The following is a 25,288-nucleotide window of genomic DNA, read 5'->3' on the forward strand; positions in this document are numbered from 1 at the left end:
CAGGATATTCTCACTGGTCTCCACTAGCCCTATTCTCAAGAGACCCATATTAAGCCACTTCATCCTCCATAATTCTATTTTACAGATGAAGCAATTGAGGCTCAGGGGGAGGTTACTGGGCATTGGGATTTTAATCCACATTGACGTTTTCATGATTCAGCTTGCATAATTCCTCATGTAGTAAATGGGAAGCTCAGTCTGTGACCTCTCAGGGCCCCCAGATCCTCCTCAGCCTACTCTAGGCCAATAATCCCTGGAGGTTATCTACGAGGCTAGGACCCCATCTTCATTCCTTCTCCATCCCCTGGGGTTCCTGACCAAGCAAAGAGTGGGGACTTGGAGAAGCAATGCTGGGGGACTTGCAGCAGCCAAAACTGAGTGGCCTCACAAAGCACTGTGGGCAACTGGGAATCAGTAGACACTGTATTTACTGGGGGCCAATAGGGAAACAGTAGGTATTATTAGGCTTTAATGGAAGAATCACAGATACTGTATTAGTGGGTAATGGGCATCAATAGACTTTGTGCCATTCTTCCCCCCCCCATACTTTTGTCACATGGAAGTTCCCAGGCCAGGAATGGAACTCATGTCACAGCAGTAACTAGAGAGATGGCTAATGTAAGTTTATGTATTTCATCAGTCATTGCCCCTACAATGGAAGGAAAGCATGTTAAGGGCACACACACCAGTGTTTCAAGAGTATGCTCTGTTGGGGATGGTTAAAAACACTGCTAGGTTGGGAGTTCCCACTGTGGCTCAGTGGAAAGGAATCCGACTAGGAACAACGAGGTTACAGGTTCAATCCCTGGCCTTGCTCAGTGGGTTAAGGTTCTGGCATTGCTGTGAGATGTGGTGTAGGTTGCAGATGTAGCTTGGACCTGGTGTTGAGAGCTGGTAAAATGATTAAAATGCAGTATTTAAAAAACAAACAAACAAAAAACACTGCTAGGTGAAGTAATGGAATATAACTCATCACCATCATTGTAACTGACAAGCAATGGAGGGAGACATAAGCCATCCTGATAGAGGTTGTAATGAAGTTATCAGGGGATAATATTAAAAATTGGATTAGGTGGAGTATACCATGGTTCCCTACTCAGAATTGTAATAAATGGTCGTTAGTCACTAGTTAGGTGAACACGGGAATAAATGGGGAGGCAGAGGTTACCAGACTGTTGCACAAATGGAATGAAGTAACAAACATTATGCTGGAGGTAACTGTAGAAGAGATAATGACAGGATCTCCAGATACTATTTCATGCAATTAATAAGAGATGACAAACACAGTGATGGAGTAAAGTAAAAAGGGAATAATGGAAGTATCCAGACATTGTGCTGGGGTGGGTTAAGAAAGGGGTAATGGAGGGAATTCCAGATACTCTCCTGAGGGATCAGCAAACATTATCCTAGTTGGGGAACAGTCGTGGGTCACAAGACATTGAATGAAGCCCTAGATTAGTTCTTAGATAAGGTAAAAGTGGGTAGTGGATCACCAGACGTTGTTCTAAGATAGGGAAGTGTGTATGGTGGCTTATCGGAGACTGTGAAAGGTGACATAAAGGGGAGCTAATGATGGATTAGACATGGGTCTCAGGTATGGTAATGGGATATACCACAAAGCACTGCCCAATTTGGGTGAGGAGATTACAGGAGAATCTTTAGTCTATGGCATGAAGATGAGTAGAGAGAAGATAGCAAAGGTATGTTGGGGTCTCTTTTAATGAGTTATTGATTTGTTAATATCATTTTAAAGGTCAAGTGTTTAAGGAAGGCAAATGAGCTGGAAGAAATGTGACAGTGAAAGGGAGACTGAGGTGAAGAATTGACCGAAGTGACTGAACATTCTTACTTCAGAAGCTTTCCTGAAGGTAGTGAGAGTTCCCAGGACACTATGCTAACTGAAGGTCAGTAATTCTGGAAGATAATGGCAGTTAGCAGACATGATGTTTAGCACTAACAGGCAGACATAATACAATTATGAGTCAGAAGACAATGTACTATAATAGAGCTGAAGTCACTCTATTGGTGCTGGAGGATAATGGGTGAGTCAACATACACTTTGAGGTTTATACAGGTATACATAAATAACTTTTTTATTGTGGCATCCCTTTCTTGATAAAAATAAGCAACTGGGGATTGGATATGTAAGACCACATTGGATTCAACAGAAGAATGACACCAAAAATCCTGTTAGACAATGTGATCTGCAACAAACATCTTACAGAACTTACTAGGGTTTATCATCATTGTATACATTATACTGTTCTACCATTCAACTTGTTGGCACTTTACCTATTCCATAGTAAACAGAATTATCATTAACATGACTTCATGTAATATTTTCTACACAGAATTTGGTGACAGTGTTCCATTATATTTTTCATGAGGTGGGTTCTTTTAATGTATCACATTGACAAAGTTTCTTCTCAGTATGTGTGCCCCAAGGTTTACTAAGACTGGTGACAATATGAGAAGGGATCCCCTTGTTCAGGGCCCTTATGGGGGTCCTCTTCTGTATACGTGTGACATTTTGATGCAGCATTTCTACTTATATATTTTTCTGCTGCATGGATTCAACAAATGTAAAATCAGATCTGATCTTACTAAGGTTTTCTCATACTGTTCTCTCAAATGTGAATACTCTGATGCACACTAAGCACTGATTTCTGAACGAAGCCTTTCCCACAGACTACACACTTATAGGGTTTGTCTCCAGTGTGTGTTGTCTGGTGTTTATTCAAATTTGATCTGTCAGTGAAGGCCTTTCCACACTCAGAACATACATAAGGCTTCTCTCCTGTGTGAATTCTTTGATGCACTTGGAGCTGTGATTTCTTAGTGAAAGATTTGCCACAGTCACTGCATTCATAAGGTTTCTCTCCAGTATGAATCCTATGATGTATAATCAGCTCTGACTTTTGTCTGAAGGTCTTCCCACATTCAGAACAGATGTAGGGCTTTTCTCCAGTATGAGTTTTCTGGTGTTTGCTGAGATTTGACCTGCCACTAAAGGCTTTACCACACACAGCACACACATATGGTTTTTCTCCTGTGTGAATTGGTTGATGCACAAGGAGCTGAGATTTAGAGGTGAAGGATTTCCCACAATCATTGCATTTATAAGGTTTTTCCCCAGTATGAATTCTCTGATGAGTAATAAAGTTTGACTTTCGGATGAAGGCTCTTCCACACTCAGTGCATACATAAGGTTTTTCTCCCGTATGAATTTTCTGATGCACAATGAGTATTGATTTCTGGTTGAAGGCTTTCCCACATTCATGACATTCATACTGTCTCTCTCCAGTGTGAATTTTCTGGTGTATATTTAGGTGTGACTTCTGGGTGAAGGCTTTTCCGCAGGTACTGCATTCATAAGGTTTCTCCCCTGTATGAATTCTCTGATGTGTAATCAAGTCTGACCTTTGTGTGAAGGCCTTGCCACATTTAGGACACATGTAGGATTTTTCTCCTGTATGAGTCTTCTGATGTGTAATGAGATTTGACCTGTTGGTGAATGCTTTCCCACATTTAGTGCACATATAGGGTTTCTCTCCCGTGTGAATTCGTTTATGCACATGGAGTTGTGACTTAGAAGTAAAGGATTTCCCACAGTGACCACAGTTATAAGGTTTCTCTCCTGTATGAATTATTTGATGGGCAATCAAGTGTGCCTTCTGGATGAAGGCTAAACCACATTTCATGCATACATATGCTTTTTCTCCTGTATGAATTCTCTGATGCACTGTGAGTGCTGACTTCTGAGTGAAGGCTTTTCCACAATCACTGCATTCATAAGGTTTTTCTCCAGTGTGAATTCTCTGATGTATAATCAACTCTGATCTGTAGGTAAAGGCTTTACCACATTCAGTACATATAGAAGATTTCTCCCTAATTTGAACTTTCCTATGTGTATTGAGATTGAAACTATTGGTGAAAACTGTCCCATATTCATTATCTAGAAAGGTTTTCATTCTTGTGTGAGTTCGTTGATGGACCTGCAGTTGTGACTTGGAAATGAAGGACTTCCCACAGTTACTGCATTCATATGGTTTTTCTCCAGTATGAATTCTTCGGTGTGCAATCAAATGTGTCTTCTGGATGAAGGCCTGTCCACAGTCAATACATATGTAGGATCTTTCACCTGTGTGAATTTTCTGATGCATCTTGAGTGTGGACTTTTGCGTGAATGCTTTGCCACAATCACTGCATTCATGGTGTCTCTCTCCAGTATGAATTTTCTGATGTATACTAAGATCTGAGTTATAAGAGAAGCCTTTCCCACATTCACTGCATTCATAAAGTTTTTCTCCGGTATGAATTCTCTGATGCCGGAAAAGAGAAGATACTTGGAAAAAGGCTTTCCCACATTCACTGCATTTATAGGGCTTCTCTCTAGTATGGGTTCTCTGATGTGTAATGAATTCTGGTTTCTGTACAAATGCCTTCCCACAGTCAATACATACATAGAGTTTTTCTCCTGTATGAACCTTCAAATGTACCTTGAGTTGTGACTTCTGGGTGAAGATATTTCCAAATTCAGCACACTCATAAGATTTCTCCCCAGTATAAATTTTCTGATGTTGAGAGGGTGCTTGTTTATAGCTGAGGATTTTTCCACATTGATTATGGTCCCAAAATTTCTCTCTTGTTGGAGTATACTCATGTTCAGTATAGGAAGAAATTTTACCATATTCTGTAATCTTATTAATGTTCTTTGATCCACTGTTCCTGTTATGACTGTGTAAATCTAAATTATGCTTCAAAGCATTTCCAAATAAGTCACATTGATGGGGTTTCTTTGGAGAAGGAATGTTCTGGCTCACTTGAATTATTTTTTTAATGTCCTTACAGTCATAATCCCTCTTGATAGTCAATATTTTTTTGATGAAAGCAACATCTCTTACATATTTGTTTTCTTTTTGCTGATAGCTCTCTATCTGGTCACTGATCTGCCACAATTCTTCTAGAATAAAATACAAAAAAATGTGACTCGTAGTATCACCTTCCCTCTCAATGTAGAAAAAAGCTTTTTCAGAAATTCTCTTCTGTGAGGTTTGAAGCCCAAACTCTCCTTCTCAAAGGAGAATGAGAAGATGATTTTAAGCTCAAAGAGCAGCTAGCAGAGGCAAGCGGGGAGAGTCATATGGCTCATCCAGGTTGAATACAGAGAAAAGGGTGAGAGTGAATCATTGGTTGAGAAAGCTTAGTGATAGTCGTGACAGGAAACATTCTGGGATACAATTCAATTTATTTAGAAAAGAAATTTTATGAACATAATGCAGTGCATGCAGAAATTGGAAAGAACAAGATACACAGCACAGTAACATTTATATAAACTAATAATACACCTCTAAAGTCACTATAAATTTTATTTATTTATTTATTTATTTATTTATTTGTCTTTTTGCCTTTTCTTGAGCTGCTCCAGCAGCATATGGAGGTTCCCAGGCTAGGGGTTGAATCGGAGCTGTAGCCACCGGCCTACGCCAGAGCCACAGCAACGTGGGATCTGAGCCGTGTTTGCGATCCACACCACAGCTCATGGCAATGCCAGATCCTTGACCCACTGAGCAAGGCCAGGGATTGAACCCGCAACCTCATGGTTCCTAGTCGGATTCGTTAACCACTGTGCCACGATGGGAGCTCCTAAAGTCACTATAAATTTTAAAAGAACACGTATGAATTTTAAAATACGTTTTTATCATATAAAACAACTGCCAATGGGAGTTCCCGTCATGGTTCAGTGTAAACTAATCTGACTAGCATCCATGAGGACTCAGGTTTGATCCCTGGCCTTGCTCAGTGGGTTAAGGATCTGGCGTTGCCATGGGCTGTGGTGTATATCACAGAATTGGCTTGTATCTGACGTTGCTGTGGCTATGGTGTAGGCCAGCAGCTACAGTTCTGATTCAACCCCTAGCCTGGGAACCTCCATATGTCTTGGGTGTGGCCCTAAAAAGAAAAAGAAAAAAAAAAAATTGCCCATGATGGGAAGTAAGATGAGTATGGGGAAAAGAAGGAAAAAGGAGAGAAGAGGATCCTTACTCATACTGAAGATAGGGTGTCCTGAATGAAGACATGATTAAACTCAAACCTCATCACATCAATTACATAAACAGAGCAATTACAGAAATCAGCCAACCAGGCAGAGAGCTGTAGTCAGTGTCAAATCTAAAGCAACACTGGAAGGAAAAGTCAGAAACGTACTCCTAAAGGTAAAGCAACAGTGACCCCCTAAGTTATCCATTGGATGAACGGCATGGGGAATGGGAAATGAGAAATCTTGTCAGTAACTATAGAGAAAATAGGAAGAGAGCATGACTGGAGTTCTAAAGCATCTCATAATGAGAAAGAAAGAAATCAAAGAGGACTATCAGGAGTGGGAGTGTGTGACATATAGTAACTTTAAAGGAGAGCAGATCCATGAATAAATGAATACTTAAGGAATGAATCTTGGATGATGGGGAAGGCAGGGGGAAAAAAAAAAGAATGATAGAGAAAAGGAACATAACCAAGAAAAAAAAAAAATGTAATGAGACAGATTGACATGTGATCCAGGCTCCAAATCACCAAGGAAAAAGAAACTTAGATATGACAAAGGCATTTAGTTATTTGAGAGGCTAATGTCAAAGGTCCTCAAACAAAACAAATCAGAACTTTCCAGCATTTCAAAGATGCCAGTCTTTCTCAAGAAACCTGAGATTTACTCCAGCTTCCCATTAGTCTAGGCCCCACTCACTCACCTAGACAGCTCTGATGTGGGCTCTCACCCTGCAATGCCCATGGATCCTTTCCTTGTTCCAACTTGAGAACCTCTGGATCAGGAACTTGATACCCTATTCATGAGAAATGATAAAAGTCTGAGTTCAGCTAATTGTGTTTCAGAGCCCCATCAATCAAGTCTTGTTGTTCAGTGAGGCTCTGTTCTTCAGGAAAATAACAGTGTATCTCAGAGAACAGAGTATAGTTAACTCCACTGCATGGAACCACTTAAACATGGATTTTATTGGAAATATTGGAAAATCTTTTTGAGATCTGTGACAATTTGAAAAAACTCAAACTGCATTGCCTAGAAATATAAAAAAAAAATTTAAGTATGTCATAAATGCATAAAATACATGTAGGTACTAGTCAGTTTTATCATTTGCTAACCATAATAGATTCACAAATCCATTATAAAAAGTTAAAATTTATCAAAACTTACACACACACAAAAGCTTATAGGCTGTATAGCACCATTCACAGTTGAGAGAAATGTAAGCAAATGTAAAGATGCAGAATTAAATCATAACTGCAAAAAATTAACTGTAGTACATATTGCACTATTTTAATAATTTTGTAGCCAACTTTTGTTACTATTTCAGTGAGCTCAAGTGCTGTGAGCATCCACTCAAAATGCCCTAATCATCACCTCCTGAGTAGTTCGCTGTACAGCAGTAAAATCTAATTGCTCTGGGTTCTCACATATTTTTCATGTTCAGTGCAACACCATAAATCTTGAATAACATCAGGGAACCCATACTAAGTGCAAGTAGTGATGCTGGAAATGCTCCCAAGAACAGAAAAAAAGTCATGAGATTACAGGAAAAAGTTGAATTTCTTGATATGTGTCATAGACTAAGGGCTGCAGCTGTAGCTGCCAGCCATTTCAAGATAAATGAATCTAGCATAAGGACCATTGTAAAAAAAAGAAAAAGAAATTCATGAAGCATCACTGTAGCTATACCAGCAGGCATGAAAACCCTGCACTTTTTGAAAAACATTTTTTAAAAATCTCGTATTAAAAATGTAGCAAGTCCCCCATGTGGATTAGGTTAAGGATCCAGTGTTGCCACAGCTGTGGCATAGGTTTGCTCCCTGGCCTGGGTGTGGCCAAAAACAAACAAAACGTAGTCTTTATGTGGATGCAGGATTCCTGTAAAAGCGCACCTTAGATGCTAATATGATTTGAGAAAAATGAAGTTATGATATGATAATTTATTTTTATTGACTTATTTTTTAATTTATTTTTTATTGTTATTTCCCCCAACACACTTTTTTTTCCCACTGTACAGCATGGGGACCCAGTTACACATACATGTATATATAATTTTTTCTCCCATTGTCGTGCTGTGTTTTAAGTATCTAGACATAGTTTTCAGTGCTACACAGCAGGATCTCATTGTAAATCCATTCCATGAGCATGATATGATAATTTAAAACAAAAGGAAGGGGGAGGTTCTTTTTTTTTTTTTTTTTTTTTTTTGTCTTTTTGCTGTTTCTTTGGGCCACTCCCGTGGCATATGGAGATTCCCAGGCTAGGGGTCCAATCGGAGCTGTAGCTGCCAGCCTACGCCAGAGCCACAGCAACGCAGGATCCAAGCTGCGTCTGCAACCTACACCACAGCTCACGGCAACGCCGGATCGTTAACCCACTGAGCAAGGGCAGGGACCGAACCCGCAACCTCATGGTTCCTAGTCGGATTCGTTAACCACTGTGCCACGACGGGAACTCCAGGGGGAGGTTCTTAAGCTAAAGAATTTTCATCTAAATTTTTAAAAACTATTGTGGCATAAAGCTAGAGAATTTAATGCTAGTAAAGGATGTATTGATAATTTCAGAAAGAGGTTTGGCTTAAAAGAAAATCAAGATAGCCGGAGAAAAAGCTTCTGCTGACCAAAAGACAGCATATGAGTTCCTAGATGCCATTAAAGAAAATCATTTAGGAGAAAGGATATCTGCCTAAATGGGCACCAGGAATTAAGACAAGAACTTAAATCCTAACCAGCTCCACTGTTTTGGCAAATGCAGTTGGGTTTATGATCAGGACTGTCCTTATCTATAAAGCTGCTAACCCCCAAACCTTGAAGGGAAAAGATAAGTGCCAAATATGCTAGCCTTTTGGTTATAAACAAGAAAGCCTGGACAACAAGAACCTTTTTTCTGGATTGATTCCATTGATGCTTTGTCCCTGAACTCAGGAAATACCTTGCCAGTGAGGGACTGCCTTTAAATTGCACGTGTGTGTGTGTGTGTGTGTGTGTGTGTGTGTGTGTGTGTGTGTGTAGCCCATGGAAGTTCCCAGGCTGGGGGATGAATCATGGCTGCTGCTGCTGGCCTTCACCACAACCATAGCATGTTTCCAATACTGCATTATGAATATGACTATAATACTGTATGCCATAAAAATGTTATAACACTTCATTCATTAGTGTATAGGCTAGGCTACCTATAAGTCATCTTATCAATTACATTAGGCTACCATAAAGCAATAATATTGCTGCTTCTTCATTATCAATACATGAATTATTCATGATACCTGTAGTAAATATGAATTTCTTATTTTTATTTTTTTAGCTTTGTAGGGCCACACCCGCGGCATATGGAAGTTCCCAGGCTAGGGGTCAAATTGGAGCTGAAGCTGCCAGCCTACGCCACAGCAACACCAGATCTGAGCCACATCTGTGACCTAACACAGCTGACAGCAACACCAAGGCCAAGGATCAAACCCGCATCCTCATGGATACTAGTCAGACTCGCTACCACTGTGCCACTACAGGAACTCCATGAATTCCTTTTTCATATTATATTTTCATTTGCAACGCCTAGTGCTGTAATACATATACCATCTACAGTGTTTTATATTATTTAAGACAATATTGATTTAGGTACTGACAGACAGATGATTCATCTTGCAAACAGATGACATAAATCTAGGGTGTGAGGAGTTCGCATAGTGGCTCAGTGGGTTAAGAACCCGACTAGTATTCATGAGGAAGCAGATTAGATCCCTGGCCTTGCTCAGTGGGTTAAGGATCTGGTGTTGCTGTGAGCTGTGCTATAGGTTGCAGATGCAGCTTGGATCTGGAGTGGCTGTGGCTGTGGTGCAGGCAGGCAGCTGCAGCTCCAATTCGACCCCTAGCCTGGGAACTTCTATATGCCATAGGTGTGGTCTTAATAAGCAAAAAAAAAAAAAAAAAAAAAATGTATGGTGTCAATAAATACAGCATAGTAGTGCTGTACTGTTAATGCATTTTCTCTTTTTTAGATTTTCTCAATAACAGTTTTTCTCTAGCTTCCTTTATTGTAAGAATACAGTTATGTGAAACATATACAAAATATGTGTTAATCAAATATTGATGTTATTGATAAGGTTTTCAGTCAACAGTAGGCTATTAGTCGTAAGTGCTAGGAGGTCAAAAGTTACGTGTGGATTTTCAACTGTGCAGGGCATCCATGCCCCTAACCCCTGTGTTGTTCAAAGGTCAACCGTAATATGTGGAGTGCCCAAACGGGATAAAGAATCCTAGACAAATTAAGGACAAAACCATTATATAAGTCAGATGTCTCACAGCATTCAGCAACTGAGAATGAAAACACTCTCAGTAGGGTCTTTTCCCAGACAGCCAGGTGACTGCTTACCTACTGAGAGCAGGTGGCTATAGGTCTCCAGCATCACATCCCGGTACAAGTTTTTCTGATCAAGGTCTAGTTGCTGCCACTCTTCTCTGCTGAAATCTACAGCCACATCCCTGAAGGATACTGATCCCTGTAAGGGTACATTTCTGTTCAGTATGAATAGTTAGCTTTGGGAATTGGAGGGACTACATTTAAGAATATGGTACTTGGATTTTGTTGTTAATTTACCTCCTCTTTCTTTTTTGTGTGTGCTTTTTAAGGCCACACCCACGGCATATGGAGGTTTCCAGGCTAGGGGTTGAATCAGAGCTACAGCTGCCAGCCTATACCACAGCTGCAGAAACACAGGATCCGAGCTGCGTCTGCGACCTATATCATAGCTCATGGCAACGCCGGATATTTAACCCATTGACTGAGGCCAGGGATCAAACCCTCAACGTCATGGTTCCTAGTCAGATTTGTTTCTGCTGTGCCACGGCAGGAACTCCATCCCCTATTTTTTTTATTTTTTCTTTTTATGGCCACACCGGCAGCATATGGAAGCTGCAGACCAGGGGTTGATTTGGAGCTGCAGCTGCTGGCCTACGCCACAGCCATAGCAACACTGGATCTGAGCCACATCTGTGACCTATGCCACAGCTTGGCAACAACACTGGATCCTGAACCCACTGAGGCCAGGGATAGAACCTGTATCCTCACAGAGACTACCTTGGGTCCTTGAAACAACGAACCACAGTGGCAGCTCCTACCTACTCAAAAACTCATCCCCTCTTCCCTAACATTTAACTATGACATTTTACAAACATAAGAAAATGTGAAAGAATTATATAGCAAAAACCTATATATCCACTACTGAAACATTAGTAATAATGAATCTATCACTAACATTTCACTCTACTTGTTTTATCACACATTTATCCACCTTTTTTTTTTTTGGCCATGCCCGATGGCACGCAGAAGTTCCCAGGCCAGTGATAAAACCCACACTGCAGCAGTGGCCTAAGCTCTTGAAGTGATAATGTTGGATCCTTAACCCCTTGCACCACAAGGTAACTTCCACCCATCCTTTTATCCATGCACCAACCCATCTCACTTTTTTGTGCATTTCAAAGTGGACTACAGATGCCAGTACACTTGACTCCTAAATACTTCAAAATGCTAATCATTGATCAGAGTATAATATTTTTTTCACCCCCTCACTTTTTTTGTCTTTTGTCCTTTTAGGGTCAAACCCGTAGCATATGGAGGTTCCCAGGCTAGGGGTCAAATCAGAGATGTAGCTACCGACCTACGCCACGGCCACAGCAATGCGGGATTCAAGCCATGTCTGCAACCTACACCATACATCACAGCAATGTCAGATCCTTAACCCACTGAGCAGGGCCAAGGATGGAACCCGCATCCTCATGGATACTAGTCGGGTTCGTTAACCACTGAGCCACGATGAGAACTCCACCCCCCCCCCTTTTAAGGTTAGCTTTACATACAATGAAATGCACAAATCCTCAGTGTACCATCTGAAGTTTTTACAAATGCATACCTGTGTAATCCAGGAACTTTAAAAAAAATGGTATTTCATATAGAGTATATATTAAATATCAAGTTTTACATAATATTTAATGGAAGAAAGAAACCCAAGAAAGAATTTCTGCTATTATTCTATACTATCGTCAGTTAACTATCCTTTTTTTGCTTTTCTTTTTCAGCCACACCCGAGCCTCATGGAAATTCCTGGGCCATGGATTAAATCAGACCCTATACCACAGCTGCAGCAACTCCAGATCCTTAACCCACTGCGCCAGGCCGAGGATCAAACTGGCATCTCCACAGAGACAAGCAGGATCATTAACCCACTGTGCCACAGAGGGAACTCCAATTATTCATTTTTCAAACCTGAAGACTGAAATAAGCTCTCTGTAGTCTTCTAGCAACTAGACCTGTGATAGTTTCTGAGCAATATAGGACCAGCCATTATGCTAGTCCTGGGAACACAACAATGAATTATTTATGCTTCTAATTTTCTGACAACATAAAAGACTTGGAAAATAGGAGTTCCCGTCATGGAGCAGTGGAAATGAATCCAGCTAGGAATGATGAGGTTGTGGGTTTGTTTCCTGGCCTCACTCAGTGGGTTAAGGATCCAGGGTTGTTGTGAGCTGTGGTGTAGGTCACAGACAAGGCTCAGATCTGGTGTTGCTGTAGCTGTGGTGTAGGCTGGCAGCTACAGTTCCAATTAGACCCCTAGCATGGGAACCTCCATATGCCATGAGTATGGCCCTAAAAAAGGACAAAAAGACAAAAAAAAAAAAAAAAAAAGACTTGGAAAATAAACAAGACCTATGTTTTAAAAGAAAAGAAAGACATAAGTTCACTAAGGTGTCAAAAAGTAAATCTCTATGTGGAACACACTGAGGTCCCCCAAAGGGAAAAAGCATATTCTACATAGGCGTGCAAATTTAAATTAGTTGAAGAATTTAAGTTGGAAGATGAGAAGTGTAATGCAGACTGGGTGTAGGAGGTCATTTTCCAGAAAAGACAAGAGCAAAGGTGTGGATATAGGAAAATACATGAATTTGGAGAAAAGCAAATAACTCTGTAAATGGAGAGAAGGCTGCATGACATGCCAGGAAGGTGGTTAAGGGAAAAACAGTTTGCTCACAGTACAAGTACAAATTTTTCACTTTAAGTGAAGGTAATTAAGATAATCAGATTTACATTAAAAAATTTTTCCTATAAGAACTGTATCACAGGGAGTTCCAATTGTGGCTCAGTGGTTAACAAATCTGATTAGGAACCATGAGGTTGCGGGTTTGATCCCTGGCCTCACTCAGTGGGTTAAGGAACGGGCATTGCCGTGAGCTGCGGTGTAGGTCGCAGACGCAGCTTGGATCCCGCACTGCTGTGGCTCTGGCGTAGGCCGGCAGCCACAGCTCCGATTCAACCCCTAGCCTGGGAACCTCCATATGCTTCAGGTGCAGCCCTAGAAAAGGCAAAAAAAGGCAAAAAAAGGCAAAAAAAAAAAAAAAGAACTGTATTGCAGAATAAGCAAATGAATAATGAGAAAAAAAATCCTTATGAAATGATTTCTAGCTAATAAATGAAGAAGTTAGGACAGAATTAGAATAACATCATTTTATAACTCCTAATGAAAAAATGGATTCAGACAATAATCATTAAGGGTTGCTCAACTGTTTCATGTGAAAAGCTAAAGAGGATTTTTTTGGGGGGACCACAGTGTGCAACAGCTTGATGAGAGATCTCAGTTCCCAGACCTGGGACTAAAGCCAGGCCACAGTGGTGAAAGCATGAATAGACCACCAGGGAAGTCCTGAGAATTTTTTATTTTTTACTTATTTATTTATTTTTTGTCTTTTTAGGCCACACCTGTGGCATATGGAGGTTCCCAGGCTAGGGGTCTAATCGGAGCTACAGCTGCCAGCCTACACCACAGCTCACGGCAATGCTGGATCCTTAACCCACTGAGAGAGGCCAGGGATCGAACCCACAACCTCGTGGTTCCTAGTTGGATTCATTTCCTCTGCGCCACGATGGGAACTCATTGAGAATTTCTTAAATGGGTGAATCAGCTAATAACATCTGCATCCACCAATCAATTTTAACATCACAAAAAGAGAGACTGTCAGGTATTAAGTGTCTCCTGACATGATATAGTAATTAATTTCACTATACCACACATACTGTATGATCTCACTCTTATGTGGAATGTAAAAAATAAAAAAACCTAAGTCACAGATACAGAGAACAGATTGGTGGCTCCCAGAAGTGGGGAGTGGGTGGTGGGCAATGTGGGTGAAGGTGGTCAAAAGTACAAACTTCCAGGTGTAAAAAGTAAGTCATGGGGATATAATGTACAGCATGGTAACTACAGTGAATACTGTATTGTATGTACATTTGAAAGTTGCTAATTTTTGAAGGTTCTCAACACAAAAAAATTTTTAATGATATGTGGTGATTGATGTTAACTAAATTTATTGTGATGAGCATTTCACATTGCTATATATCAAATATCATTGATATCACTGACATATATAAATATCAAATTATGTTGCATATCTGAAACTTATGTGCAGTATGTCAATTATGATTAAAAACAAGGAAATGGAAAAGTTCTCAAATCAATAATCTAAATTCCTACTTCATTAAACTAGAGAAAGAAAAGCAAAATAAATCCAGAGCAAGCGGAGAGAAAAAAGTAATAGAATAGGTATCAATGAAATTGAAAACGAAATTAAAAAAAAAAAACAGAAAAATCAATAAAAACAATGTAGTTACTTAGAAAAAAAAATCAATAAAATTGATAAATCCTGCTGACTGACCCAGTAGTAAATGAGACTGACAAGGATAGAAAGACGATAACAAATTACCAATGTCAGGAATGAAACAGGAGTATTGTTACAGATCTGGCAGCCATTAAAAGAAAAATAAGTGAATAAAAAACTCTATGCTAATAGTCAACAACTTAGAAGAAATGGACCAATTCCTCAAAAACCACAATCTACCAAAACTCAACATTTGTGAAATAGATGATAATTTCATAACTATTAAATTAAATTAATAATTTAAAAGCTCCTGCAAAAGAAATCTCCACGCCTAGAGTTAGTCTCATTTTCACACAATCTCATTCAGAAAATAAGAGGAGGAAACACTTCTCAATTAATTTTGTGGGGCCAGTATTACCACCCTGATACCAAAACAGTACAAAGTACCAAAAAGAAAACTAAAGACCAATATTTCTCATGAACTTAGATGTAAACATCCTAAACAAAATATTGGCAAATTGGGAGTTCCCATGGGATTGGCAGTGTCTCTACAGCACCAGGGTGCAGGTTCACTCCCTGGCTCAGCACAGCGGGTTAAAGGATTGGGCGATGCCGCAGCAATGATGAAGATCAAAACTGTGGCTGGGATCTGATCCCTCGCCCAGCAACTCCATGTGCTGCGGGGAGGCCAAAAAAGAAAAGTAAAAAAAAAAAAGTATTGGCAAACTGGATCCAATGATGAATAAAAAGAATCATGTACCACAATGGAGGTCCCATTGTAGCTCAATGAAAATGAACCTGACTAGTATCCATGAGGATGTGCTTTGATCCCTGGCCTTGCTCAGTGGGTTAAGGATACAGCGTTGCTTCGAGCTAAGGCTTAGGTCACAGAAGTGATTCGGATCTGGCATTGCTGTGGCTGTGGTATAGGTCAGCAGCTGCAGCTCGGATTTGAGCCCTAGCCTGGGAACTTCCATATGCTGTAACTGTGGCCCTAAAAAGAGAACAAAAAAATCATGTACCACAATAAACTGGAATTTGTGGGAGAACTGTATAATATATTTTGCAATACCCTTTGAATTTATAATCATTTCAAAATAAATAAAAAGTTTAAAAAATAAGTTGAAAAGGAAGTTCCTGCCGTGGCTTAGTGGAAATGAATCTGACTAGTATCCATGAGGATGCAGGTTCCATCCCTGGCCTTGCTCAGTGGGTTAAGGATCCGGCATTGCCACAAGCTGTGGTGTATGCTGCAGAGGCAGCTCAGATCCTGCATTGCTGTGGCTGTGGTGTAGGCCAGCTGCTATAGCTCTGATTCAACCCCCAGTCTGGGAACCTCCATATGCCACAGGTGCGGCTCTAAAAATACCAAAAAAAAAAAAAAAAAAAATACCGAAGGAAGATTAGTCTCAAAATAGAGTATTTTGAAATGGGCAAGACAGAAAAATCAATCATGAGAAACTGCACAATTCAGATGAAAGAATACAAATTTCTTATCTAAAGTAAAGCTGTAGGAAGGCCAAAGAAGAGAATGATATTAATTATTAAGGAGGTAAAACTGATACTGAGTGTGAAGGTGAGAAAGGGGGACTCAAATAACTCTTTGGTTATCAGTTTTGTGTTGCTATAGATTATGTTGTCACAGATGAATTTAAGGACGAGAGGAGGAGGCTGCAGGAAGAAGACAAGAAATAATCAATTTTGTATGTATTGAGATTTAGGTGATAAGACACATTCAAGGATGGACACTAGGTAGGTGGATAGGGAGTTGAATGGAGATGAAGATTCAGGAGGTGTACACAGACAGCAGGTCACTGAATTCAGGTGAGGGGATGAACATGAAGGAAAGACAGGATAGAAAAAGTATTAAAGATATTTTTGGTTTTTAGCATCTAAAATTATGATGCTTGAAAGCTATCCTTTTTTTGGGAGGGGTGACGAAAGAAGTTTATTCAAGCTTATCCCTTGATAAAGCCATACATGTAAAAAAATATAACTTAAAGTCAGAAAAATAATCCTCTCTGAAAAGTAGAAAATACAAAGGAAACAGTATGTATAACCACACTTCAGAAAGAGAGCAGAGAAAATATTTGTGTTGGGGGAAGCAGTTTAGGAAGAAATAGAAAAATACTTTCAAAGTCTCGCATGTACGTGATTTCCAACCAAGAATTTCATCCTCGGCCGAAAGATCAATACAGCATTAGATCAAAATAAAGGACAGTTTTCCCTGACATCCTATCTCTCCACTGTCATAGCACTGGCCTCCAGATGTGGAGACATTACATGTGCGTTGCTCACTCTTGGCAGAAAGATCAAGATGTTTCGGGGCAGTGGAAAGTCTGGCAGCTTCCCCTGGCCCAATCTGCCTCTGCCCTGAGGCTCTGGCGACAGATCAGAGTTTATCTACTCCCAGAATTAATTCCCACCCCCTTGGACTCCTCATCCTTACCTCACGTGAGCTTCCATGTTCCTCTGAAGCCAGGCCCAGGCATTTCTGGGAAGAGGTCCAAATAGCTGGCATGGTCATGCTGGGTCTCAACCTTTATTCTCTCAGGCGCCTAAAGTTTGGCGGACATCTATGAACTCAAACAAAGCTGAGGGGGAGAGGTGAGCTGGAGTCTGAAGGAAGATCTGGCTCAGGGGTTCCCCAGAGACACAAAGAAACCTGGAAAGACAATGACCACATGGTCAGTCATCACATAAACATTTCCAGGGAACTCCAAGGTATAGCTTCCTGAGCTAGCACCACAGACCAGTGGCTCTCAAATTTGACTATGCATTCGAATCACCTGGAGAGCTTATTAAAATACAGTTAAAAATCCTAGGGTAGGGCCTGTTTTAGTGTATTCAGGCTGCTCTAACAAAATACCATAGACTGGGTAGCTTATAAGCAATAGAAATACATTGCTCACAGTTCTGGAAGCTGAGAAGTCCAAGATCAAGCTGTCAGCACGATCACGTTTTGGTGAAGGCCCTCTTCCTGGTTTATAGTCAGCACCTTCCAGCTGTCTCCACATGCTGAAGGGGGCTAGGGAGCTCCGTGGAATCTGTTTTGTTGTTGGGTTTTATTTTGGGGGGGGGGTTTGGCCACACCTGCAGCACATGGAAGTTTCTGGGCCAGGGATTGAACCTACACTATAGCAGCAATCCGAGCCACTACAATGCCAGTGCCAGATCCTTAACCCACTGTGCCACAAGGGAACGCCCTGTGAGATCTCTCTCTCTCTTTTTTTTTTTTTGTCTTTTGTCTTTTTAGGGCAGCACCCACGGCATATGGAGGTTCCCAGGCTAGGGGGTGAATCAGAGCTGTAGCCAGCGGCCTACACCAGAGCCACAGCAACACCAGATCTGAGATCCGAGCCACATCTGCAACCTACACCGCAGCTCACGGCAACGCCGGATCCTTAACCCATTAAGCAATGGCCAGGGATCGAACCTGCAACCTCATGGTTCCTAGTCGGATTCATTAACCACTGTGCCACGACGGGAACTCCAACAAGATCTCTTTTTTAAGAGTACTAATCACATTCATGAGGGCTCTACTTTCATGACCTAATCATCTCCCCAAAGCCTCACCTTCTAATACCATACATTTGGAAATTAGTATTTCAACACACGAATTTGGGGGGAATAAACATTCAGATCATAGCTAGGCCCAAGAATGTGCATTTCTTTTTTTCTTTTCAGGGCCACACGTGCGGCATATGCAAGTTTCCAGGCTAGGGGTTGAATCAGAGCTGCAGCTGCCAGCCTACACAGCAGTGCTGGATACTTTACCCACTGAGTGAGGCCAGGGATCGAACCTTCATACTCATGGTTACTAGCTGGGTTCATTACTGCTGAGCCACAATGGGAACTCCCAAGAATGTGCATTTCTAACTAGTACCCAGGCAATGCTAATGTTGCTGTTCCAGGAACCACATTTTGAGAGCCAGTGTTGTGGAGAACATAAAGTTTAACAAAATTTGTGACAGGTTAATATCACGGTAAAATACGGGAAAAAGATGGAGTAACATTACTGAAGATGTGAATTATATCTATACTACTTTTTTGGTTATGAGAAAATGAAGAAGTTATTTTAGCTTTAGTTTCAAAAATGAGAATGAGATTGCCTACCTCACAGAGTTATGAATATTAAATGAGATGATGCTTGCAAAGGGCTCAATACCTCCATACAAGAAGCATGCAATAAATATCAGCAATTATCATGCACTATTAGATATTAAAACTTAATACAAAAATATAATCAAAGCAAGTAAGACAACAGACCAGACAATACTAATTTACATATGACAAAAGTGACCTTCAACTGAGAGTACACAAGACATTCATTGTATAAACTGTACTGACATGACTGACAACCCACCTGGAAGAAAATAAACTAAATCCCCATCACACAATATACATTAGACTGAATTCCAACAGGAATAAACATTTTAAGTACATGTATTTTTTTTTGTCTTTTGCCATTTCTTGGGCCACTCCCGTGGCATATGGAGGTTTCCAGACTAGGGGTTGAATCAGAGCTGTAGCCGCCAGCCTACGCCAGAGCCACAGCAACTCGGGATCCGAGCCGAGTCTGCAACCTACACCACAGCTCACCACAGCTCACGGCAACGCCGGATCATTAACCCACTGAGCAAGGCCAGGATCGAACCTGCAACCTCATGGTTCCTAGTCGGATTCGTTAACCACTGCGCCACGATGCGAACTCCCCAAGTATGTGTATTTTTAAAACCTCACAGAATATTAAAATAAATTTGAAGAATATACATTTGTATGATATTATGGTGGAGTAGGTGGAATCTTATTATACATGAGAGAAAACTCAAACTATAAAAGAAAAAGCAAATATTTCCAATTAGGTATTTCCCAATTACATGTTAAGATAATTACACCTTAAAAATAAAAATGAAGGAGTTCCCGTGGTGGTTCAGTGGGTTAGGAACCCAACTACTTCTCCATGAGGATGTGGGTTCAATCCCTGGTCTCGCTCAGTGGGTTAAGGATCTGGCACTGCTGCAAGCTGCGTTGTAGGTCGCAGATGCAGCTCAGATCTGGTGTTCACTATGACTGTGGTGGAGGACAGCAGCTGCAGCTCCAATTCAACCCCTAGCCTGGAAACTTTCATATGCCACAGGTGCAGCCCTAAAAAAAGAAAAAAAAAAAATAGAACAGACATGAATATGGGATTTCCCTTATGGTGCAGCAGGTTGAGGATCTGGTGTCACTTGCTGTGGCACAGCTTTGATCCCTGGCCGAAGAACTTCCATATGTCACAATTTCAGCCAACAATAAATTTTTAGAAATGAAGATTTTATACATACATATATGTATATGTGTATATATACATATATACACGTCTTTCAATATGCGATGGTAGGTTATTCCTAATTTTTTTTTTTAATCTAGCAATCAAATAGAAAAAAAAGCCCAGAAAAAAAGGAAAAAGGGAGTTCCCGTCGTGGCACAGTGGTTAACGAATCCGACTAGGAACCATGAGGTTGCGGGTTCGGTCCCTGCCCTTGCTCAGCGGGTTAACGATTCGGCGTTGCCGTGAGCTATGGTGTGGGTTGCAGACGCGGCTCGGATCCCGCGTTGCTGTGGCTCTGGCGTAGGCCGGTGGCTACAGCTCCGATTCAACCCCTAGCCTGGGAACCTCCATATGCCGCGGGAGCGGCCCAAGAAATAGCAACAACAACAGCAGCAGCAAAAAGACAAAAGACAAAAGACAAAAGACAAAAAAAAAAAAAAAAAAAAAAAGGACAAAGGATATTACAATTCACAGAAAAGGAAATTTAGATGGCAATTAACCAAAAAGATGCCAACTTTACTAAAAGGAAAATGCATTAGAGCAACTAGTTAGAAGTTTCCCTCAGAACTGTAAAAAAGTCTTAAAAAATGCTGGAAAGCATTTGGGAAAATGAGCTCTTTTATAAATTTCTGGTGGGAGCTTAAATTGCTCTATCTTTTGAGTTAGGTATTTCTACTGTTAAAAATACACAAAACTGGAGTTCCTGTCGTGGCGCAGTGGTTAACGAATCCTACTAAGAACCATGAGGTTGCGGGTTCGGTCCCTGCCCTTGCTCAGTGGGTTAACGATCCGGCGTTGCCGTGAGCTGTGGTGTAGGTTGCAGACTCGGCTCGGATCCCGAGTTGCTGTGGCTCTGGCGTAGGCCAGTGCCCACAGCTCCGATTCGACCCCTAGCCTGGGAACCTCCATGTGCCGCGGGAGCGGCCCAAAGAAATAGCAAAAAAAAAAAAGACAAAAATACACAAAACTGTTCCTAGTAATAGTTTCAAATATTTAAGAAACTGGTAGAAGCAAAGGCAGGTGGACAAATTACCTTTTCAGTGTGAGTTTACCTTTCTCGGTAATTAATTAAGCAGTAATCTATATAATACAATATATGCATGAAACAATACAGTACAATGAATAAAGAACATACACATTATTTTTACGTAATAAATGTGACATTTATGAAAACTGACCCTGGACTGGGCCATAAAGCAATTTTTACAGCCTAGCATCAACCAGAGGCATTATTTTATTTTTTGTCTCTTTGCCATTGCTTGGGCCGCTCCCGTGGCATATGGAGGTTCCCAGGCTAGGGGTCGAATCGGAGCTGTAACTGCCAGTCTACGCCAGAGCCACAGCAACGCGGGATCCGAGCCGCGTCTGCAACCTACACCGCAGCTCACGGCAACGCCGGATCCTTAACTCTCTGAGCGAGGCCAGGGATCGAACCTGCAACCTCATGGTTCCTAGTCGGATTCGTTAACCACTGAGCAAGACGGGAACTCCCAGAGGCATTATTTTAAATAGACAATGTCCTTCTAACTAATTCATGCGTTAAAAAAAAAACCTGACATTCAAAAAAAGATAAAAACAAAAACACTGAGATATGAGCAATAAAGAGAATGCTATACATAAACTTATGAATATTTAGAAAGCAAGCTCATCACAGACCCCCATTAAATCCTCATAGTGACGTAACAGGCTCTATCACTGACTACAGTCTCCCATCACCGGACCCCCAAATCCCACTCATCTCAAAGATACTCATCATTGCCTAGAACCTTAGCACTGACCAGTCTGACACCCATCAACGGACGCCACAGACCCCACCCCTCAACAATGAATCCCAAAACTACCATCATTAACTCCATAGACAATCCTTCCATCACTGACTCCACAGAATTCCTAGTCAAGACTAAACAAAAATCACCTGAGTCCTCTCTGAACCAAAACGTGAAGATGCTCCTGACACAAGCGTCAAAAAAACCTCGGAGGGCTACTTCCGCTACCAGCCAGACCTCTAGCACCGCCCCTTACGACTGTGGGTATTGCGCATGCTCTAATTACCTTGGAAGCCGTTTTCAGCCAACAGATAACGCGGCGAAAGTACGTTGTTAGGGACTTTGCGTAGTTTCCGTTAAGAGGCGCTGTTGGGCAGAAATCATGGCGGCATCTAGTGGCGCTTCCGCATGCGGGTCGCCATCTTGGACGAGTGTGCCTTCCGTACAGCGGAGGAATTGGCCTCATATCTATCGGTTTTCCTAGAGTCGGACTAGGTTGACACATAGAATGCAAGAGTGTGGCCCCGGTCTAGGTAGTAAGAAGGTATTGGAGATTGGGTCCTGGGCTCATGTTATATTTAGAAAACCTAAATTGCCCCTCAGGATACAGCACTGTGTGGAGAGCAATTACCTGCTTGGAGAAACCACCAGAGAAGCGGGGAGTCAGGGAGGAAAAACAAAGAAAAAATCACCAAGCGAGGACAGATGTTTTCTCAGGTCCTGGGAGAACCTGACTAGGGAAGAGGGGGAAATTCTGGATGGTACAGTGCACTTTTTGGAGAAACCGCTCAAGGAGTGGAGAGGTCAGAGTGGGAGTCCGCCGCTGGATGAAACCACTGGGAAGATGGAACAATGTCGGAATGAGCAAATCCGCTACAGGAATGATGGTACACCCTTTAGCGTGAGAAAGCACCGGGGAAAATAGGGTAGAAGTCAGAGTAGTCCTATCCTCTCCTGAAAGATAATACCATAAGAGGTTATCACCTTCTGAAGGGCCAGTGGGGAGTGGGGGGGGATGGAGACTTAACTACCTCAAGTAAAACAGTAGTAGGCAGCAATAATAAGTAATAATAGTCTTTAGGATGGTCAATTGTAACTAAAAGCATTTAATGAAAACTATTTTTTTCGATAATCATACTTTTAAAATTTTCTGACAATTGTGTATAAAAATGACATTACGATTTTAATCTGTATTTTCCTTATTAAATAGTCAAATATATCTTTATATATATATATAATGATTTTTTAAAATTAGAGCTGGTTTACAGTGTTCTGCCAATTTTCTACTCTACAGCATGGTGACCCAGTTACACATACACATATAGGTTCTTTTTTCTCACATTATCATGCTCCATCATAAGTGACTAGATACAGTTCCCAGGGCTACACAGCAGGATCTCATTGCTTATCCATTCCAAAGGCAATAGTTTGTATCAATTAACCCCAAGTTCCCAATCCATCCTACTCCTCCCTTTTCCCCTTGGCAACCACAAGTCTATTCTCCAAGTCCATGATTTCCTTTTCTGTGGAAAGGTTCATTTGTGCCATATATTAGATTCTAGATATAAGTGATATCATATGGTATTTGTCTTTCTCTTTCTGACTTACTTCACTCAGTATGAGAGTCTCTAGTTCCATCCATGTTACTACAAATTATTTTGTGCTTTTTTATGGCTGAGTAGTATTCCATTGTGTATATATATCATATCTTCCTTATCCAATCATCTGTCGATGGACATTTAGGTTGTTTCCATGTCTTGGCTATTGTGAATAGTGCTGCAGTGAACATGCAGGAGCATGTTTCTTTTTCAAGGAAAGTTTTTTGGGGACATATGCCCAAGTGTGGGATTGCTGGGTTATATGGTAGTTCTATGTATAGTTTTCTAAGGTACAACCATACTGTTTTTCATCGTGGTTGTATCAAACATCTTTTTATGTGTTTATTGGCCAAGTTTCTTCTCATAAAATCTCCATTTATACTTTTTGTCCTTTTTTTTTTTTCGGCCTCTCTGCATAAGGAAGTTCCTGGGCCAGGATCAAAAATCCGAGCCACAGCTTTTCTGGATCTGTTGAGATGATCAGGTGGCTTTTGTTTTTATTCTGTTAATGTGAAGTGTTACTTTGGTTTTCATTGATTGGTTTTCATATTTCACATATCTCGCATTCCTGCGATAAATCCTAATTGGTTGTTTACTTGCATTATTTTTTTTATATATTGCTGGATTCCATTTACTAGTAATTTTTGAGGATTTTTGTGTCTTCATAAACGATAGTTGCCTCTGGTTTTTGTTGTCTGATTTTGGCATCAGGGTAATATTGACCTCAAAGAATTAGTTGAGAGGAGTTCCTACTGTGGTGCAGTAGGTTAAGGATCCAATTTTAGGAGTTCCCGTCATGGCTCAGTGGTTAATGAATCTGACTGGGAACCATGAGGTTGCGGGGTTTGATCCCTGGCCTTCCTCAGTGGGTTAGGGATCCAGCGTTGTGGTGAGCTGTGGTGTAGGTTGCAGACGCAGCTCAGATCCCGAGTTGCTGTGGCTGTGGCATAGGCCGGTGGCTACAGCTCTGATTAGGCCCCTAGCCTGGGAACCTCCATATGCCGAGGGAGTGGCCTTAGAAAAGGCAAAAAGACCAAAAAAAAAAAAAAAAAAAAAATCCAATTGCAGCTGCTTGGATCACTCCAGAGGCATGGGTTCAATCTCTGACCTGAGAACTTCCATATGCTGAGGGTGTAACCATAAAAAAAAAAAAGTATTTTTTAAAAGAATTAGTTGAGTGTTTAATATAATAGCTTTTGAATATTTATTTTGCTTAACCTAATCCATGCATGTTTTCCCTGATCCATATGATCCTGAGAAAAAATTACTATTATCAAATTTTTGGAAGGTCCCGTCGTGGCTCAGTGGTTAACGAATCTGACTGGGAACCATGAGGTTGAGGGTTCGATCCCTGGCCTTGCTCAGTGGGTTAAGGATCCAGCATTGCCATGAGCTGTGGTGTAGGTCACAGATGCAGCTTGGATCCCACATTGCTGTGGCTGTGGTATAGGCGGGTGGCTACAGCTCTGATTAGGCCCCTAGCCTGGGAACCTCCATATGCCGCAAGAGCGGCCCTAGAAAAGGCAAAAAGACCAAAAAAAAAAAAAAAAAAAAAAAAAAAAGATTGTTGATGATACTGGGCACAGAGCACAAGTCATTTGCTCAAGGTCACAAATAGTAATTTGCCTTTTTTTTTTTTTTTTTTTTCTTTTTAGGGCCTCACCCATGGCATATGGAGATACCCAGGCTAAGGATTGAATTGGAGCTGCAGCTGCTGGGTCTATACCACAGCCACAGCAACAGCAACACAGGATCTGGGGCTTGTCTGCAACCTACATCACAGCTCACAGCAACGCTGGATCATTAACCCACTGAATGAGGCCAGGGATTGAACCCACATCCTCATGGATACTAGTCAGGTTTGTTACTACTGAGCCACAACGGGAACTCCAGGAATAGTAATTTTCAGAAATGGAATTTGAATCTCAGGC

The 25,288-nt window shown here is 41.1% G+C and overlaps 1 protein-coding gene across 1 annotated transcript in view; it reads right to left on the bottom strand.

The window, feature by feature from the left end:
- LOC100512052 (zinc finger protein 27) overlaps positions 1–22,023 on the bottom strand; it is a 57,882-nt gene extending 35,859 nt beyond the window's left edge. The window contains exons 1-5 of the mRNA XM_013998419.2: positions 21,909–22,023; positions 17,129–17,344; positions 10,403–10,529; positions 6,744–6,836; positions 2,629–4,963 (exon numbers count right to left, since the gene is read on the bottom strand). Of these exons, the coding sequence (XP_013853873.2) occupies positions 2,629–4,963; positions 6,744–6,836; positions 10,403–10,529; positions 17,129–17,206 (2,633 nt within the window). The 5' untranslated portion in view covers positions 17,207–17,344; positions 21,909–22,023. The remainder of the gene's footprint in view (positions 1–2,628; positions 4,964–6,743; positions 6,837–10,402; positions 10,530–17,128; positions 17,345–21,908) is intronic.

The sequence above is a fragment of the Sus scrofa genome, chromosome 6, assembly GCF_000003025.6.
Source record: "Sus scrofa isolate TJ Tabasco breed Duroc chromosome 6, Sscrofa11.1, whole genome shotgun sequence".
NCBI classification, from domain to species: domain Eukaryota; kingdom Metazoa; phylum Chordata; class Mammalia; order Artiodactyla; family Suidae; genus Sus; species Sus scrofa.